Source organism: Heliangelus exortis, chromosome 29, assembly GCF_036169615.1.
Source record: "Heliangelus exortis chromosome 29, bHelExo1.hap1, whole genome shotgun sequence".
NCBI lineage: Eukaryota > Metazoa > Chordata > Aves > Apodiformes > Trochilidae > Heliangelus > Heliangelus exortis.
This window is the reverse complement of record NC_092450.1, coordinates 3,365,617-3,382,670: the sequence shown is the minus strand read 5'-3', so window position 1 is coordinate 3,382,670 and position 17,054 is coordinate 3,365,617. Positions and strand designations below refer to the sequence as shown.

General features: G+C 51.5%; 1 protein-coding gene across 1 annotated transcript; it reads left to right on the top strand.

Annotated features, from left to right (window-relative positions):
- The first annotated feature begins 3,392 nt into the window (after positions 1-3,392).
- RND2 (Rho family GTPase 2) lies at positions 3,393-16,086 on the top strand. The gene is made up of 5 exons (XM_071728378.1): positions 3,393-3,809; positions 3,883-3,970; positions 12,743-12,852; positions 14,168-14,302; positions 14,686-16,086. Exons 1-5 carry the CDS (start codon positions 3,708-3,710, stop codon positions 14,932-14,934), a joined length of 684 nt encoding a protein of 227 aa, XP_071584479.1. The 5' UTR covers positions 3,393-3,707; the 3' UTR covers positions 14,935-16,086.
- The last annotated feature ends 968 nt before the right edge of the window (positions 16,087-17,054 follow it).

The following is a 17,054-nucleotide window of genomic DNA, read 5'->3' as shown; positions in this document are numbered from 1 at the left end:
AGGTTCATTCCCTCAAAAACCTTCCCTCACTGCCCAGACCCAGGGCATCTCCACAGCAGGAGAAGCTCAGAGCTAAGGTTTCCCACTCCTGCTCAGGCCCTGACCTGGTGCTACCTCCCTCTCCCTGCTCTTCTGGTGGTGCCCACACTCCCCAAGACCACCCACTCACAGGGCAGCACAGGGAGCTGGCTCTGGAAGGGGCTGTGGTCAGACCCCACCAGCTGCCAGGGTCCAATGTGGCATTTTCTGGGCTGTATATTTTGGCATCCAGCACCTACAGCAGGTCTTGACCTCAATCCATCTATCTGGGTTGGTCAGAAACTCAAGATTCCTCCTGCCTCTGTGCTTCTTTTCCCTCACCTGTGTCTGCAGTGCACAGACAGCATCTCCCAGCTGCATCACACGTACCAGCAGTGCTGTGCCTGCTGGATGACACCGTGCCTGTATCACAGGAAATTGCATTTAGATCTGACAAGTAGAGCAGTGAGTGGAAGAGATCTGACACAACTCCTCAGCCGTATCTGCCACTCACAGCCACGGTTCCCTGGGCTGCTGTTGTGATCACAGAGACAATGGGAGCAATTGCCAAGTGGTATCACACCTCGTGGTGACAGCAGATGGAATTGCCATTTTCCTCCTCTCACCAGGACCCTCTTTGTGTGCTTTCAGTGCTGGGAGCCCCTGCCCCTCCGAGGAGACTCCTGCCCTGATCACTCTGCATCCAGCCTGTGGAGTCTCCCAGATCCCCACACGTCTCTCCAGCTGGTGCTGGGCCTGATGAATCCTAAGGAGAGGTGTCCTGAGAGAGAAAGGGGAAAAAAAAGGAGCTGTTTTCCTCCAGATCACTTTCTCAACACAGAGAAATCCGCAGCAGTAACTGAGGTATTGTGGCTCCTCAGCCTGTAACACACATGCTCTGACTGCAGCCTTTCCAGCAGAAGCCTTGTCAGTTGAATGCCTCCTTGCTTTAATCCCCGAGATTGCTGAAGGATGCTGCTTTCATCTGATAGCATTTTCAGGCCATTATAATGAGCTTTGGCTTGCTGAGATAAATTAAATTGCTCACCCAGAGGTGCAAACTTCATTAATGCCAGCAGTGAGTCAGATCAGTGTTATTCTAGCACAGAATGTAAACAGGCTGGACACATGAAAGGGGATTTGGTTGGCTTTTTTTTTTTTCCCTCCTTTCTTTTAACCTCCCTAATTGATGTGGATTTGTATCTTTTTGCTGCATGTATTTAACTCTACTGCTTCTCCACCTCTTCATCTTCTAGGGGAAGCCATCAAATAACACACCCTTCAAGAGAGAATGATTTAACTGCTGGTAACAGGTTGCCATACTTTGCAGTTTTGCCTGTCAGTTCTTTCATATGTTCGACAAGTCCCAAAAATATTTAAGAATATATCTGATGAGAAATTGAATTATGTCCCTTATTTCTATGCCAGTTTAGAGGCTCACCAGTGGAAATAAAATGCTGCAGACCTGCCCTGTGCAGCAAGAAGACTTCACATGCACCAGGTTTCAGACTGGATGTTTGGTACAGGTCCTGAGGATCTCTTCTATTTTCTTCATACAGGAAGTAACACAAATATACACGATAAAATTAATTCATAATAACAATCTAAATCCCTCAGAGCATGGATCAGCAGGAGAGGATTTAGCCACTAAGGAAGCATTTCCAGGAGCAAATGTGTGGGAGCCATCTGTTGCCTCACCATACGTGGTGAGAGTCTCAGCATGTCTCACTCTGCATCCTATTCTGAAAATTTACACCGTCACTGTAGGTTGCCTGACAGATTTTGCAAGTGTTGCCTGCCAAAAGGTGCATTGCACCAAATGGGGCACAAGGATCGGCAGTGACAGTGCCCCAAGTGGCTCCGAGCAAAAGGCACTCGGCTGCTTTCCCTCCAGATGGGGTCTTTAAGTGTTCGATACAAAAGTTCCATGATTTCGCTGAAGCAGGGTCACAATAATCAGTTGGGTGGGAGCAAAAATCTAATTCCTATAGAGAAATACAGTGAAAATGTATCAGAAAACGGTGGTCAGGGGAACATCTTGCTCCAGGTAACACCTATGGCCACCAAGCACTCCTTCACCTTCAGAGTCTCCAGCACTATGAACTTTTCTTTCCACTCCTCCACATAAAAACTGAGGGACATGAGCACATACGAGAACTCCAAAAACCCCTACAGGGCTCCCAAAATGTGACACAGTGCTGTGCAAAGTCCTTTCTCTAGGGAGGGTGGAAGGAAACAAACATGTGGCAGCTGCTCATCACATTGCTTAAGTCAAGACCAGGAGGCACCGAGCTGCTGAAGCAGAGCACATCTAAGAGCTACAGAGTGAGAATGACAGCTTGGCCTCTGTCATCCAGGAGTCAGACCAGGTGAGGACATGAGCTACTTTGATTCCAGGACAGTCTCATTCCCTCTGCTCTGAGGTTTTACCTGGTTTATGATGGGGAACCTGAATTCTCATTTGACCAGATAAGTGCATTAGGGACCCACCTTCAGTTCCACTTGCACTCGGGGGTGCATCCCAAGACACGGTGCCTGTGTGGCCCATGATGGTGCAAAGGGGTGCAGGCAGCCAGCTTGCCAGAGCACTGCCCCAGCCTGAGGTATCCAAGCCAGTGCTTGGCTGGCAGGCCCAGCAGACAGGGAAGCAGCTTCAAGACCCCTGGGTTGTTGTACAGCACTGTGTTTTGCACCGTGCCTCAGTGCTTTACTCATCCCTACTTCATGCACAGCACCAATATTTAGATATGAAAAATGACTGCAAGCACAGCAAAAACAAACTGCCCCCTCAGTCCACTAATAGATCTGGTTTCACTGCCAAAACATTTTAATTTCCACTTCTTCAGGCGTGCTTTGTCTCTGTTTTACTACATTTTGTGTCAGACAGCTTGTCTCTGACAAATCAAAGTTTGCCATTATGGCAAATCTTTCTGCTATGCAGCCAAGCAAAATATTAGCAGTAGCACAGCCTTTCCTTTTTCAGTAACTCTGCTAATTAAAATCACTGCCTGCAATTTATAGTGCACTGCCCGTACTCAGGGAGGAATGGAAGGAAGAAAATGCCGCCCTCTTTGCAGGAGCCCGCACAGCCAGGCTGCAGCCTGCGAAAGCCCTCGGTCTCCTCCTCTCCTGGACAGCTTGGTCACGGTCATCGGAGATTCGGAGATTCGATCCAGTTAAAACGCTGCGTGTTCCCAGATTCCTCAGGGGAACACATCCCGTTCCTTTAGCAATGGCGGGGCGGGGAGACCCTGCCGGGAAGAGGGGCATCACCCCCTCCCGGGAAACGGCGGCCGCTGCGGGATGCTGCTCCCCCGCCGCTGGAGCTCGGCGGGTTCCTGCTGCCCCGGGGCCTCCGGACCCGCGATGGGGCGGGGCTTGGAGGGAGCCGGACCGGGAGGGCCGCGGCCGGGAGTCGGCATCCCCCGCCGGGATGGTTCTCTGTCCCTGGGGAGGTCCCGCTGCGACCCCCGCTCCGTGCCTCGGAAGGGAGGAGGGCACGATGAGCCGCGGCTAACGGGGGGACGCTCCGAGGGGGCGGTGGGGCTGGCGGGGGGCGGCTCCCGGAGCCCCGGCCCTGCCCAACGCCGGCTCCGCTCCGTGCCTGGTTGGTGCCGTCGGGGCCGGGGGCGCGGCCAGGCCGGGGCCGTCCCGGTAAAGCGGCGGCGCGGGCGGTGCAGCCCCGCACCATGGAGGGGCACCTGGCGCGCTGCAAGATCGTGGTGGTGGGGGACACGCAGTGCGGCAAGACCGCGCTGCTCCACGTCTTCGCCAAGGATTGCTACCCCGAGGTGCGGCGGCGGCGGGGGCGGGCGGGGGGCTGGGCCGGGCCGCGCTCATTTCTGCTCTCCCCTCCGTCCCCAGAGCTACGTGCCCACCGTCTTCGAGAACTACACGGCCAGCTTCGAGATCGACAAGCAGCGCACCGAGCTCAACATGTGGGACACCTCAGGTGGGCCGGGGGCTGCGCGGGGGGGTCGGGGTCGGGTTGGTTCCTCTTGCCGCGGGTCTCCCATCACCCTCCCCAAAGCCCCGGGCTGGGGACGGATCAGAGGCCTGCGAGGTCCTCCCGGGTGCCGGGAAGCCCCGTGGCCCTGCGGGGGGGTGGGGGGTGGTCTCTGGCCGTGCTGGGCGTCCCGGTCCCCCCGCCCGCAGCCTGCGCGGTGCAGCCGCCTGGGTTCGGTTCCGCGCTGCCGTTATCTGCGGCACTGGCGCTGGAGCGAGTCCATCCCTGCCCGGGTGCGGACAGAGGAGGAGGAAGGGGGAAGAGGCAAGGCGCTGCTTGAGAAGGAAAACCTCACCTTGCAGAGGAATGCGCTGTCCTTTCATCACTCTGCGGCAGAGTCTGGGCTTCTCTAGGTTGGGTTTTGGGTTTTTTTGTTTGGTTTTTTTGTTTTTTTTTTGTTTGGATTGGTTTTGCCTTTTTGTGTCCTCAGTTGAGCTTCTGAATGAAGCTGTAGGCACAGCTGCCCCAGCCCCCCGAGACCCTTCCCAAACTTCATGCTGTCTTTCTGTGGTGGCACAAGTTTCAAGTGCTTGATGCAGAGCTAATAAAAATATTGGCATATAGCAAAGGTCATGTGCACTTTTAGCTTAGCTCTGACAGCCTTTTTGGACTGCTGTGTACACCTGGTGCAGCTGAATGCTGTGCTGTGTCAGTGTGTGTGCATCACAGGCTGGATGATGCTCTTTCACCATAATTTCTGGAGCCCATATGACAAATTAAGTCATCTCAGTGTCTAAGAGCAATAGTAAATGAAGACGTGACCTAGGACTTTATTTGCTCTTGTATACTCAATTTCCTTGCTGTAATTTTACATCCATCAAATTACAGATGTAGGATCAGCACAGGTCTACCTAGAGTAGTGGCTTTATTGAATCTTGAACTGGCTCTAACATATAAAACATGTTTGTGGAGTCTGCTCTGGAGCTTCCTGACCCAGCAGACCTTGCTTTTGCTGCATTTTATTCCCTGAGACAAAAAGGAGGTCTTTTGCTTCTCCTGCACAATGCATGGTGTGATGTGAGCCCCAAGGATGATGACTCTTAGGGCAGCTCTTGGTGCTGGGGCTGTGGATGAAGCGTTGGCTCTTGGGGTTGGATAGAGAAATGGTGCTTGGAGCAGAGAATGGTGTCTGTGATGTCTAAGTCTCTGCATGGTGGATGGTGCTGATGTTTCTGTGTGGAGTCCATCAGATGTGGCTAACAGTGAAGCCACCCTGGTCAACTCGGGGCCTTCCCTGCAGAGGGTTCCCTGGAGCTGCTCAGATGGGGTGAGTCTGGATTGGATGTGCTGGGTGCAAGGGGCTCCCTGAGGCTTGTAGTACCAGCTGATACAGATGTGGTGAAAATACATCCTTTCAGACTGAGTTTGCCCCTTCTGCTAAGTGGTAAATGCAGGCTGTGATATTGGCATCTGGAAGTAAGTCTAGTTAGACAAATACTGCCATAGGGTGGATGGTGATGGGGAACTGAATGGCTCCCAAATTTTATGGGGACCTCTCATTTCCTTTGAATGTCTTTTAACCAATGGCCATTGAATAGTTTTTCTGAGACTGGAGAGTTTCCAGAGGGTGCAGAGCCTGCCTGCTGTACAGGGTGAACAGAGTTTGGGCTCTAGGGAGCTGCCATGCCCTGGCACCTTTGCTCATGAGCCATATGGAGGACATGGTGCTTTGCTGCTTTTTGTGCTTCCTTTCTGACAGATTCTTTCTTTATTGCCTGTTGGTGGAATCTACTCAGCACAGAAACAACTCCTCTGCAAGGTGCTGGTATCTTGCAGTGAGGAAAAACTCCTGTTTGACAGGATGCCTGATGGCTTGGGAATGCTGTTCCCAAAGGGCTGGGTGCCTCCCAGACCTGCAGTACCAGTGCTCCAGACCCGTTGGGAAGAGCTTTCTTCCTGGCAGGCAGGTGGAGGGAGGGCTGATGGTTTTGTGGTCAGGAGCAATGCTTTGCAAAGAGGAGGCAAGTTTCATTTCCATGGTTCAGAGGTGTGAAGAGGGAATGCAGTTCACCAGGATTTTCCTTAGCAATGCAATATCCGTGTTTCCTTGGGATCACTGGGTGTCCATGCCTCTGCCCCTCTCTGGGAGGTCTCATGGCTGGACTGGAGCTGCTGTGGTGCTCAGAAGGTCTCCAGCCATGAGAGCATTCAGTGCCTGACCTCCTCCTGGGGCACAGCTCTGTGTGCTCCCACACTGACTCAGGCATTGCCAGCCCCCCCTCTGCCCACTCCTCTGCAGTGGCCCAATGTCCTGGCTCATCCCTATTCCGGGCCCAATGTCCTGGTTTATCCCTGCAGAGCCCCCTCCCCAAATCTGGGAGACACTTCCCCTTGGTGCTGCAGCATCAGTGCTGGAAGGTCTGAGGCTTTGCCCTGTACCCAGGTGGGGTTTTTGGTTTGTTTCCAGTAATATTGGGGTGGAAGCTACTCTGTGCATGGCAGCCTGGACTCAGCTCTTTGCTTTTGGTTCATACCCTTTCTGCTGGGAGGCTCTGCCTGCCCTCTCTCTGTGTCTGTGTCCTGAAGTGCAGGCAGGCAGAGCAGTGATGTGACCTGAGGCCATTTATCTGCTTGCTGCATCTTCTGCTGATGCAGATCCTGGTGCAGAGCAGAGTTTTCTGTTTCTGGTAGGGGCATCTGTGGCTCAGGGGGAGGCCCAGGCCTGGCATTGTGCCTTACACATGATCCCTGCTGCCTTGGAAAGCTGCTGGAGAGGACTTTTCTGTCCTTCATGCCAGCAGGATGCACTGCTGCTGAGAGCCACAGGGTCTGCCACCACCTGTGACATGCAGAGCTCAGCGCCCACAGGTCCAGCAGTGCCACTTGGCCCCACTCAGTGCTGCAGCTCCCAACAGGGGGGTTGTGTGGCTGCCAGTCCTTCACTGGGGCTTTTGTCTCTCAAGCAGATGTGATTTCAAGACAAGAGTTGCAAACCCCCCTCCACTTCCCTCTTTGCCTGTACTCAGCAAAGAGGCTGCTTTGGTGTGACCTGTGTGAGAACCTGCAGGCTGTGCTAACAGATCCTTCTTTGGGGGAGCTCAGCTGAGGAATGTTGATGAGATTAGGGAGCTGAAAAGGACTGAGTCTAGCAATGGCATCTCCATGAATGCTGAGGCTCCCTGTGCCTGGATTCCCAGTGTGTGGCTCCCAGATTACCATGGCTGCCTCTTCCAAAGTGCAAGAGCAGGTTCTGTCTTGGGAAGAGTTCAATGCCACTTGCACTCTTAGGCAGAGAAAAAATGTGAAACTGCCCTTTCCATACCAAAATAGCTCCTCCCATGCTCCCTGTTGAGGCTGGGAGCCTGAAACCAGCATACTTGTGTTCTGCCTCAGCACAAATATGTAGCTGAGCCTAAAAATATGTGTAGCTGGGTCATATTCTCAGGCAGGTCACTAACCAGTTGGACAGAAGTTAAAAGGAGTTGCAGCAGAAGCAGCAGTAGAAATGGTTATGCTGGAGTGGGTGGAGGATGGAGCTGAGGAGACATGACACAACATGACAGTCCCTGGGAGCATCATCTGGCTGGGCTGGGAAGCTGAGATTCCTGCTGTGTGGCTCAGGGATAGAGGGTGCTTCTCCCACTCCTCCTTGCAGCAAGGGCAGAATGGGGCATCCTTGGTCCTGTTCTAATACCTTAAGGGCAAGCAGAAGCTCCTTTTTGAGTCAGTCCCATAAACAGACCTGCAGGAACTCCCTGGAGCAGGGCAATCATGCCCAGTCCTCTGCCTGTGATGGTTTGCCTGCCTAATAGCCCTCACCCAGCCCTCATCCAGCTGCCAAGGATGCTCCTCTGCCCCCCACTACAGTGCTGTGGGCTGCAGGATGCAGACAGGGGAGCCAGGGGGGGTTTTGGGAGGGAGAGCTCTGAGGAACCCCTTGGTGTGCACCTATGTGTAAGGTGAGGGCATGGATGCAGCTTTGCTTTTGCTCCAGATTCTAAAGATAAAAATCTCCACTCAATTAAACTTCACAAGGGTACAGGCCCAGCCTTCCCTGTGGGGAAAGAAACCTTATCTGGTAACCAAGCAGTCAGGGAGGGATCTGCTGCTTATGCACAGCAAACCTGAAATGTGCAACATTGCGTAAAGATAATTGTGTTCATTTACCCTCTGATGTGCTGCCCAAAGGCAGAGTGTGTGCTGGCTCTGCTCTGGGAATCTGTTGCCACTCCTAGTCCTTGTATCCCATAGAAAGGATGATAGGGAGGCTGTGGCAATGCCAGCTGCCCTTGTGACATGGCAAGAGTGCCAGGAAGGGACTTCCACTCCCATTTGTCTCTCGTGTCAGCTGCCACAGGCACGATTTCCAGCACAGTTGGGAGGAGTCTGGATAAGATACTCAGGCTACCTTTGCAGTCTCATCCCTCCCAACCCAGACACTCAGTGATGTTCCCCCCAAAATGCCAGCAGGGACTTCTACAAGGAGCTTCCAGAGCTTCCTCCCAATTGCCAGAGCTTTGCACCTGAGCAAGCTCATCTGAACTTCTGTGAGCTGTGTATGAGACAGAGCTGAGGATCTGGATAAGGCAGAAGCACCCTGTGCCTGCCTAAGCTGCAGAACCTGCCAGCAAATCCAGCAGAACAGCTCCCTCCTGAGCAACAGGTTTCCAGTTCTGTAAGGAAATAAGATCTGTAGAGGGGCCCAGAAATGCCACCTCAGCCCTGCAGATACCATTCCCTTCAGGCTGATCATGTCTGTCATTAAGTTATGCCACCTGGGCTCTTTGGTAATTTACTCATTTTTATACATGCATCATAACAACTGGGAGCAGAGGTCCAAGCTGAGTAGCTGTTGTTTTAGCTGTTGTTTTAGCTGTTGTTTTAGCTGTTGTTCCAGCCATGCACTTTCCAGATGACTGCTTGTTCACAGAACAGGTTCCTCCTCTCCTGCACTCCAGGAGTTTGTAGTGATGCTGCACAAGCAAGAGAAACACCCTGGTCCATCCATGAGACAAACTGGTAAAGTCCCAGCTGATGGCCATGCCATGGTCTGTGTCCCTCAGAAGGCCGGACTGGGGCTGGAAAAGTGGGAAATATTTTAGGGTAACTCCATGCCCTCTTGTTGAATCTGCAGAGAAAATGGCAGCCCTGGAGTGTCCTGGATGTCTTGGAGAACCAGCCACCAGCTGAGATTGTTGCAGGCTCACCATGGGGACTGTCTTTGCCCCCCTGTGTGGGGATGTCTGGGACAGCTGCCACTTCTGCCCTTTCATTCAGGGCCAGCATTTTTATGCTTTTCCCTTTATGGGCTCTGGGAGGAGACAATAGCCAAGCTGTAATGGGGATTTGTGCCCTTCTCATGCAAATGGCTGCCTGCACTGGAAGTGCAAGGGGGCTCAGCCTTTGAGGGGGGCAAGGGGCAGGGTGGGGGCACCCAACCAACCAGCAGTGACTGGGGTGCTGTGGTCCCCTCCTCAGTGGCACTTTCTGCACGGATGCAGCCCCTTCCAGAAGCAGCTGGGCGGGTTGTTCCCTGCCCAATACTGTGAACTATACAGAGATTTAATTTTCAGTCTTAAAGGTGTGATGTAAATCAAATATATTATTAACACCTTCATCATTATCTGCCTTGGCAGGGGAATGACTGACTTGGCATCTCCTCTAATATTAAGTGGGTTTGGAGCACTCACATGGGGTAAATATGTTGAGCATCCTGTTCCCACACCAGACTCTGTTAAGAGGAATCCCTGCCCCCTCCTGGGAAGGGGGCTCAGTGCCATGTCTCTGCACACAGGGCCTTTGCATCTAGTAAAGAGTTGTTCTGATAAATTTTGCTGTGACAAAAGGCCACTTAGAGCTGTGAATTCAGCACCGTAAAACCCTCCTTAACCTCAAATTGCTGAGGGGATCTGCTGGTTCACAGCAGCTCCAGAGGGTTGGAGCCCCTGTTTTGGGAAGCACTGGAGGGCCACGCAGGTGGTGAAGTTTGGTGGAGGGTGATTTGGACCTGTGGCAGCAGAGGGAATAATCTCCTTGTGTCTGGTACTGGCTGAGAGTTTGAACAGGCTTTTTGCCAGGCATCCTGAGACAGCTGCACCTTGGCTCTGCTTTGACAGCTTTGTCCCCTGGACAAAGGCCTGGCTGAAGTGTTGGGATCTGTCTAGGCAAGATGACATCCTCTGTGGTCTGTAAAGGCCACTGCCAGCCTGGCACCACTGTGTGGGGAGGTAACCCAGTGTTCTTTGGGCTCGTCGGTGCAGCATACGGGAAAGCTGGGATGAATTTCTGTGTCATTCCATGGAGGATGTTCTTGGCTGTCCCTGTAGAAAGCAGCACACACCACAGCATTGTTGGCTCTGTGGGGAGGAGAGTTTACAGTGAGTCCTCTGAGACAAGTGCAATGCTGAAAAATTCAGATCTTGGCAGTGCTTGTCTCTTGTTTCAAGCCAGGGCTGGCTGGGGCTGGGGGAGCCCCTTGCAGAGCAGCTCATGGCTCTGCATTCATATTTGCTTTTCTGGTTTGTAATGTGCTATTGTTGGATGGAGGGTGCCCGTGTGAGGAGGCTCATTATCTCTCAGAACAGCTAATAAGAAACAAATGAAAATTAAGGCTATATTGATATAGATGAAGCAGCACATTTCAGTCCTCTGCCCAAGAGCAGCATCTCTGAGTCACAGTGTCAGGCATTTGGAGGGGCTGCCAGCTGATAAGAAAAAGCTACTCATGGCTGGATCCACCCATGAATTGCAGACAACAACTGCATGGATTTTATTTTTAAGCTGTTTTTTTGGCTTGCTCCAGTTTTCTCTCTTTAATCACAAACAGATGCACATTGGTCCTTTTTCCTGCAAACCTGGGTGCCAAGTGGGAGAATGACTCATGCAGTAAAGGAAGGGTGGATCTGCAGGCACACAAGCCCTGGGTGCCTGTGTGTTCAGAAGAGCCAGACTGTGGGTCTCTGGGGTGTCTTGCTGGAGAATCTGAAAGGTGTCAAGTGCTCAGAACCAATAAAACTGAAGACCTGGAGTTAGGGAACTGAGGCTTTTGTGTTTTGGGGTATTTTTAGCTTCAGTAGAGAAGTAACCTATGCAAAACCAAGAAGAGTAATTCCCCAGACAGGATTCCTTAGAGACATCTCAAAGAAAACTGAAGATTACATCATTTTGGAGCACAGCAGCAGCAGGGCAGCACTGACCATGGGTTTCCACCAGTCTCCTGGGGTAACACAGAGGCTTCTGCAGCTGAGGACCCGAGTGCTGGCTGGTACCAGAACTGGAACAGCTCCAAGTTGGACCTTCCAGGAAAGGTGCCGGGGGCCGCTCCCGCCATTTGGAGCAGAAAGTTCACGAATACAAAGGATATTTGAATCTCATGGAGAAAATTAGGATCTTGACACGCAGTGCATCCCTTCCCTCCACTCCTCCCACCCCACGAGGTGGTGTGAACACAAATGGGGGTTCTGCGGGACCCCCGCGGGGCTCCGGAGCTGCGGGTTGGGCTCACGCCGAGGAGCTGCGTGGCTGCGGAGGAGAGGCTCGGGTTGCTATGCTACACTTTGCTGTGGTGGTGGTGAACGGAGCCAAAACCACCTCTACAAAAGGAGCATTCCTGGGCTGGAACGGGGCAGATTTATCTGCAGTGTTTGTGTATAGCTGAGGGGGGATGGAACGCTTCCTTCCAGCGTGTGCTGGGGCCCTGCTCTCCCTGCAGAGGGATCAGGGGTGTTTGCAAAGCACTGGGTGTGCAGAGCCGTGCTGGGGGGGGGGGATGTGCCCCCTCTGTGCAGTGCATCAGTTCTGAGCCTCCAAGAGCCAGAGTCGGAGCCGCTGTGGATAATTAGAGCATTGTCCTCTCACGCTTATCCCGGGCAGATTCCCATCCTCCTGGAAACATAAGTTACTCCCGTCCTCCTGGAAACATAAGTTACCGTCATCCATAATTCATCAGGTGCTGAACTTCATCAAGGAGCCACCTGACACCCAGGTTAGGTGCTCAGCCCTCCCTCTCAGGGTGGGAAAGCTCCGGTCCGGACGTCCCGAGGGGCCGGGGCGTTGAGGGGCCGGGGCAGGAAACGCGTCCGGTTTCCTTGGCCTCGGGGTGGGTGATCCATCTTTGGAGGAGGCAGCTCCAACAAGGACTCTGGTGTCTCTGCTTCCCCTTTTCATAAATAAACATCTGCTTCTCATCCCTCCAGGAAGTTTAATCCATTGTAAAGCCAAATATAAAACTGAAAACAGCGTTTTTAAGCAGCAATTAAGTGATTGCTCCGTTACTGTTTACCGAGGCATCTCCTAAGGAATGCAGAATGTACTTCAGATAAAGTGGGACAATGACTTTAATGCCTGAAACGTGCATCGAAGGTGTGTGTGGTGCATGTGCACATGTGTGCAGGATTCAGGCCGGGCTCTCTGTGTGTTCAGTGCTGAATACAGAATCATCCCTTCCAATTTATAGCTTGTTCACCAAATCCTGTCACATCCTCATGCACTAAAAAGAATCCGTCCGACTTTTCGCAGCATAAATCCAGAGCAAAAGGCAATTCCTTTCTTTTACCTGTCTTAAATTCCCACCAGCTATGTTGAGCAAGCTCTCCTGTATAAAGATAGCAAGAGAGGATAAAAAATTAGCAGCAGCATTCCCTGTCTTCTCTCAGCTACACCTTTCCACCCTGGTGCCTCAACTGCATGACAGAGAGGACTGGGAGTCCTACTCCTTGGGGTAACAAGTGGTCAGTGGGATGAGGCTTTGTGCTCACCTCCTCCTGCTCCTCTCTGCAGGCTCAGCATATTATGATAACGTCCGTCCCTTGGCCTACCCAGACTCAGATGCTGTGCTCATCTGCTTTGACATCAGCCGCCCAGAGACCCTGGACAGTGTGCTCAAGAAGGTGAGTTCCTGCTGTGCCATCTGTCTGGTAAGATGGGAGCAGCATCCGGAGTCACCCGGGTGTCCTGGTTGCTCCCAGCTTCTTCCCATAAAATTCCGGGAGCTGTGGTTTTGGTGACTCTCACTGCTGTGCAGCAAAGCTGCAGAGAGCTCCCTGGTGATTGCATCCTGTCCCAGAGGCAAGTCTTGGCTGGCATCTCATCTGTGAAGCTCTCTGAGACGCCGAGGTGTGAAAAGCCCCACAGAGTAGTTGGTATTCTCCCCCGTGAGCCCCGGGCTGCTGCAGCTGGAGCAGCCATTGCCAGCACAAGTCACGTCCTCCTGGCTGCCCTCTTGGCCTCTCCACATTTTGCCAAATGTTGTGCTGAAGCAAGTGCCTCTTACTCAGCTGCTGGGAGGGCTGAGAAGTGGGTCTGTGTCTCAGAAGTGTCCTGGTGAGGGGACAAAGCCCCTTCAGATAACTCAGTCAATGGCTCAGTGTTCGTTTTCAAAGCAGGTCCCCAGTCCCAAGTGTTCTGGGTGGAGGGAGGCGTGTTCCATGTGAACTGAAAGAATTCACTGCTCAGCCTGGGAGTTGGCAGAATCATAATGTGAGCAACCCATCAATAATTAGCTGGGGCTGGGATTTATTTGTCTCTGTGCACTCTTCCCGTGAGTCTGCACTGCTCAGAGCAAGGTCTTTGCCATGCAGCCTCACAGATGCTCTGAGTACTGTTGGGCAAAGTCTTTTTGATACGGTGACTTAAAATAAATCCTAAATCACAGGGGATTTGTTAAGTGCCTCTGAGTAGATGCCTTGTTTCCTTTGGTGCATGTGGATGTGAGGAAAATTTCTGAGATACCATGAAGCTGAAATGGGTTTTAGGTTTTGATATCAGGCAAATAAGAAAATAACATTTCTTATTCGAGCCTTGGGCAGAAATGCTAATTCAGCAGAGAAAATTTTTATTATTGCTGCCCCTCTGATTCCTGAGCTGCCTGTACAGCATGTGCAGCTGAAGGGATGGGGCCATCTGAGAGAATGCAAACAAGCAGCTCTTCATTTCATACAAAGTGGGTTTCTGTGGGCTGGTGCCTTCATTCTGCTGAGTCTTGATAGCACAGCAAATCTGAGGCTCCCTGAGGCATCGATCATGTGAGAGGAGGGTTGTGTATGTACATGTGGCCCTCAATAATGAACAAATAATGAGTGTACTGTGCATGCTGAGACTTTGGTCTTCCAACCTTGACACATTCCCAGGCTGCCTGCTGCCAAAATTACCTTGGTGGGGAGATGACAGCCCCTGAGCACCTTCTCCCTCTTGTCTCCTCTGCAGTGGCAAGGGGAAACTCAGGAATTCTGCCCCAATGCAAAGATTGTGCTGGTTGGCTGCAAGCTGGACATGCGGACAGACTTAAACACACTCCGGGAGCTTTCCAAGCAGCGCCTGATCCCCGTGACACACGAGCAGGTCTGTTCCAGAAACCATTCCTGTAGGGCTCAGGGAGGTTTGGGGGGACTTTTCTGCAGGACCTACTGGGATGAGGAAGCTCAGCAATAAATGACCCACTGTGGTCTTGGTCTGAAGCTGGTTTGGCTCCTGGAGCATTCAGCACCTGGTAGCACTGTTTGCTTGAGAGGCCACCTTCATTTTCAGTGTTCTCACAGCTGTTTGCACTTTATTTACAGAGGTGATGAGCAGATATTGGCAGGCAGCTTCTCTCAGCTGTGCCAGGGTGCTCTGAGAGAGCTGCCCCAGACGGGAGGGCTGGTGGCCATGTGGAAGGATGCTCCTCACAAAGTGCTGGTGTCCTGACTTTCTTCCCTCTCCCTCCCTCTCTCTCTGGCCCCCAGGGCAGTGCACTGGCACGGCAGATTGGGGCAGTGGCCTATGCAGAATGCTCCTCCAAGGTCTCAGAGAACAGTGTCCGGGATGTGTTTCATGTGACCACGCTCGCCTCGGTCAACAGGGTCCAGAAGAACTTGAAACGCAGCAACTCCAAACGGGGACTGAAACGGGCATCCCAGATGTCTGGCAGGACAGACTTACTGAGTGACACAGAGATCAGGAAAGACCGAGCCAAAAGCTGCTCCATCATGTGAAAACCAGGCTGTAAATAATGTGTGAGTGTTGTCCATTTTGTACAGTAACTGGCTGAGACAAGGGCATGGTGCTGGCTGCAGGAGCCAGCTCACCTTTCCAAAGCCTTTCTCTCAGTCTCTAGGGCTGAGCAAAGGTCCCAGCTGCAACCTGGGGTGCATGAGTTGCCCCACACTGTGGAGACTTCTGGGTTGGCTGCTGCTCTGTGGAATGCTTGGGGTGAAGGAACCACTTAGCAGAGGAGTATTAAGGTGCTGGGAAGTGGGTGAAACAAAGGGAGTGACCCTCTGTGTGCCACCCTCCTGGACCCATGGCCCAAGCCTCTGTGCCTGTGTGCAGCACCCAGAGGGGTGGTGGGCTCTGTGGGACCTGGGATGGAGGGTGGGAGGTAGATGGGGTTGTTAGCAGCAGAGTGTGATCAGCAGAGTGTATTCTTCCAGTCTTCCTTTAGAAGATAAATGATGTTTGAGGTGGTGCTGCCTTCAGCTAGGCTGGACAGCAAGCTGCAGGTCTGGGACAGAGCTTTTGGGAAGGCAACCTGGGAAGCAACTTTAACCTGATGAGACACCATGGTGCTCCACCCCCTGTGAATTAAAAATACAGGTGTCTCTTCACGTGGTATTTTAGGTACTTGAACTCCATTTGAAATGCAGCAGAGGGAAGAGGTCTGTCCCAGTAGATGCATCCCAAGAGTTGTGGTTCCCTTAAGCAAAAGCCACTCAGGAGCTTGTGTCCTGACAGCCTGGGTGCTCATCAGGCTGCTGCCTGCCTGCCAGGGCCAGCAGTGCTTCCAGAAAGCAGACTGCAGTAACTATCCATAGCCTGCTCTCCACCCATTTCCAGCTGCAGATTGTGTTGCATGGTGCTGTGTTTGTCTGGTCGAGATGCCCAAAATGGTTATGTGAGTGTCTGCACTCTGTCTCCACTGGGGCAGTGGGAAGGAAGGTGCTCCCTCTGCCTCCTGCCCTGCTGTACAGCCTTCTCCCCACACCTCTCATTGCTTCTGCTGCTGCCCTCTCTAAATGCCTTTGACTCCAGTGTTAGCCTTGACTTAATGTCACATAGACACTTTAATGAAAAAGAATTTGCTCCACTGCCAGACCCAGCTGTGTCAGTGGGCTACAGAAAACAAATAAACATTGTTGGAAAATGTAGAGTGCTTGGCTGTGTTCGTTTTTAAACATTCAAACCAGGCATCCTCTCAAAATGTCTTGCTACCTAACTTCTGGTTACATCCTAAGGCATCACTCTTGCTCTTGAAATACTTATACATAAAATGGAGTGAAAAATGCAGAGGACTTAGCTGCACATATTGGAGCTGAAACACCTGCCTTAATTAATAACCTGTTGCTCCATCCTAAATGAATCTGTCTCACCAAAACCAGAGAACACAGAACAAGATCTGAGGGACAATTTCACAACAGTGGATGCAAAAAAAAAAAAAAAAAAAAATTCTAAAAGTCTTGCTTGGCCTTTTACTTGCATCTAACAGGCAGCATTTAGTCACTGCTTCACCCCCCTGCAGCTATCTTTCAAAATGTAGATTTAGAAAAAAAACAAAACACACACACACACAAAAAAAAAAAACCAAAAACCAGGCAATATGGTCTCTAGAGATAAGAGGAGCAGCAGTCTGGAGGTGAAGCTGTGCTGAACTGCTTGACAGTTATGAAATAGAGGCACACAGTAATATAAGTCAACTGAGCAAATGCTTCCATCACTTACATTACCAGTAGCAATCCCTTGTTGGGCTACATTTGCCTCCACTTGGCAACTGCAAGACACCTGATAACACATTTGCTTCTTAGCTTGATGGAAATTTCATTGTAATTATAATTTACATTTTTTACCTCCTCCAGTAACTCTCCACTCCTCCCCCTCCGGGAGGCTGGACACCAGATACTCTTTTGTATGTGCTTTAATTGTGATTGATTCACATAAGAGCAACTAAACAGTTAAATAAAATACTCAAAGGTAATTTTATTTCCTTTCAGCACTGCAATATTTGTAAACATACTATTTCTTTGCAAGACAACCTAGCAGCATCTGAGCAAAAAAGAATTCTGAATTTAGCTACAATTTATTTTTTTTAAAGCAACTTTGTGAAAACAGTTCTTCTACT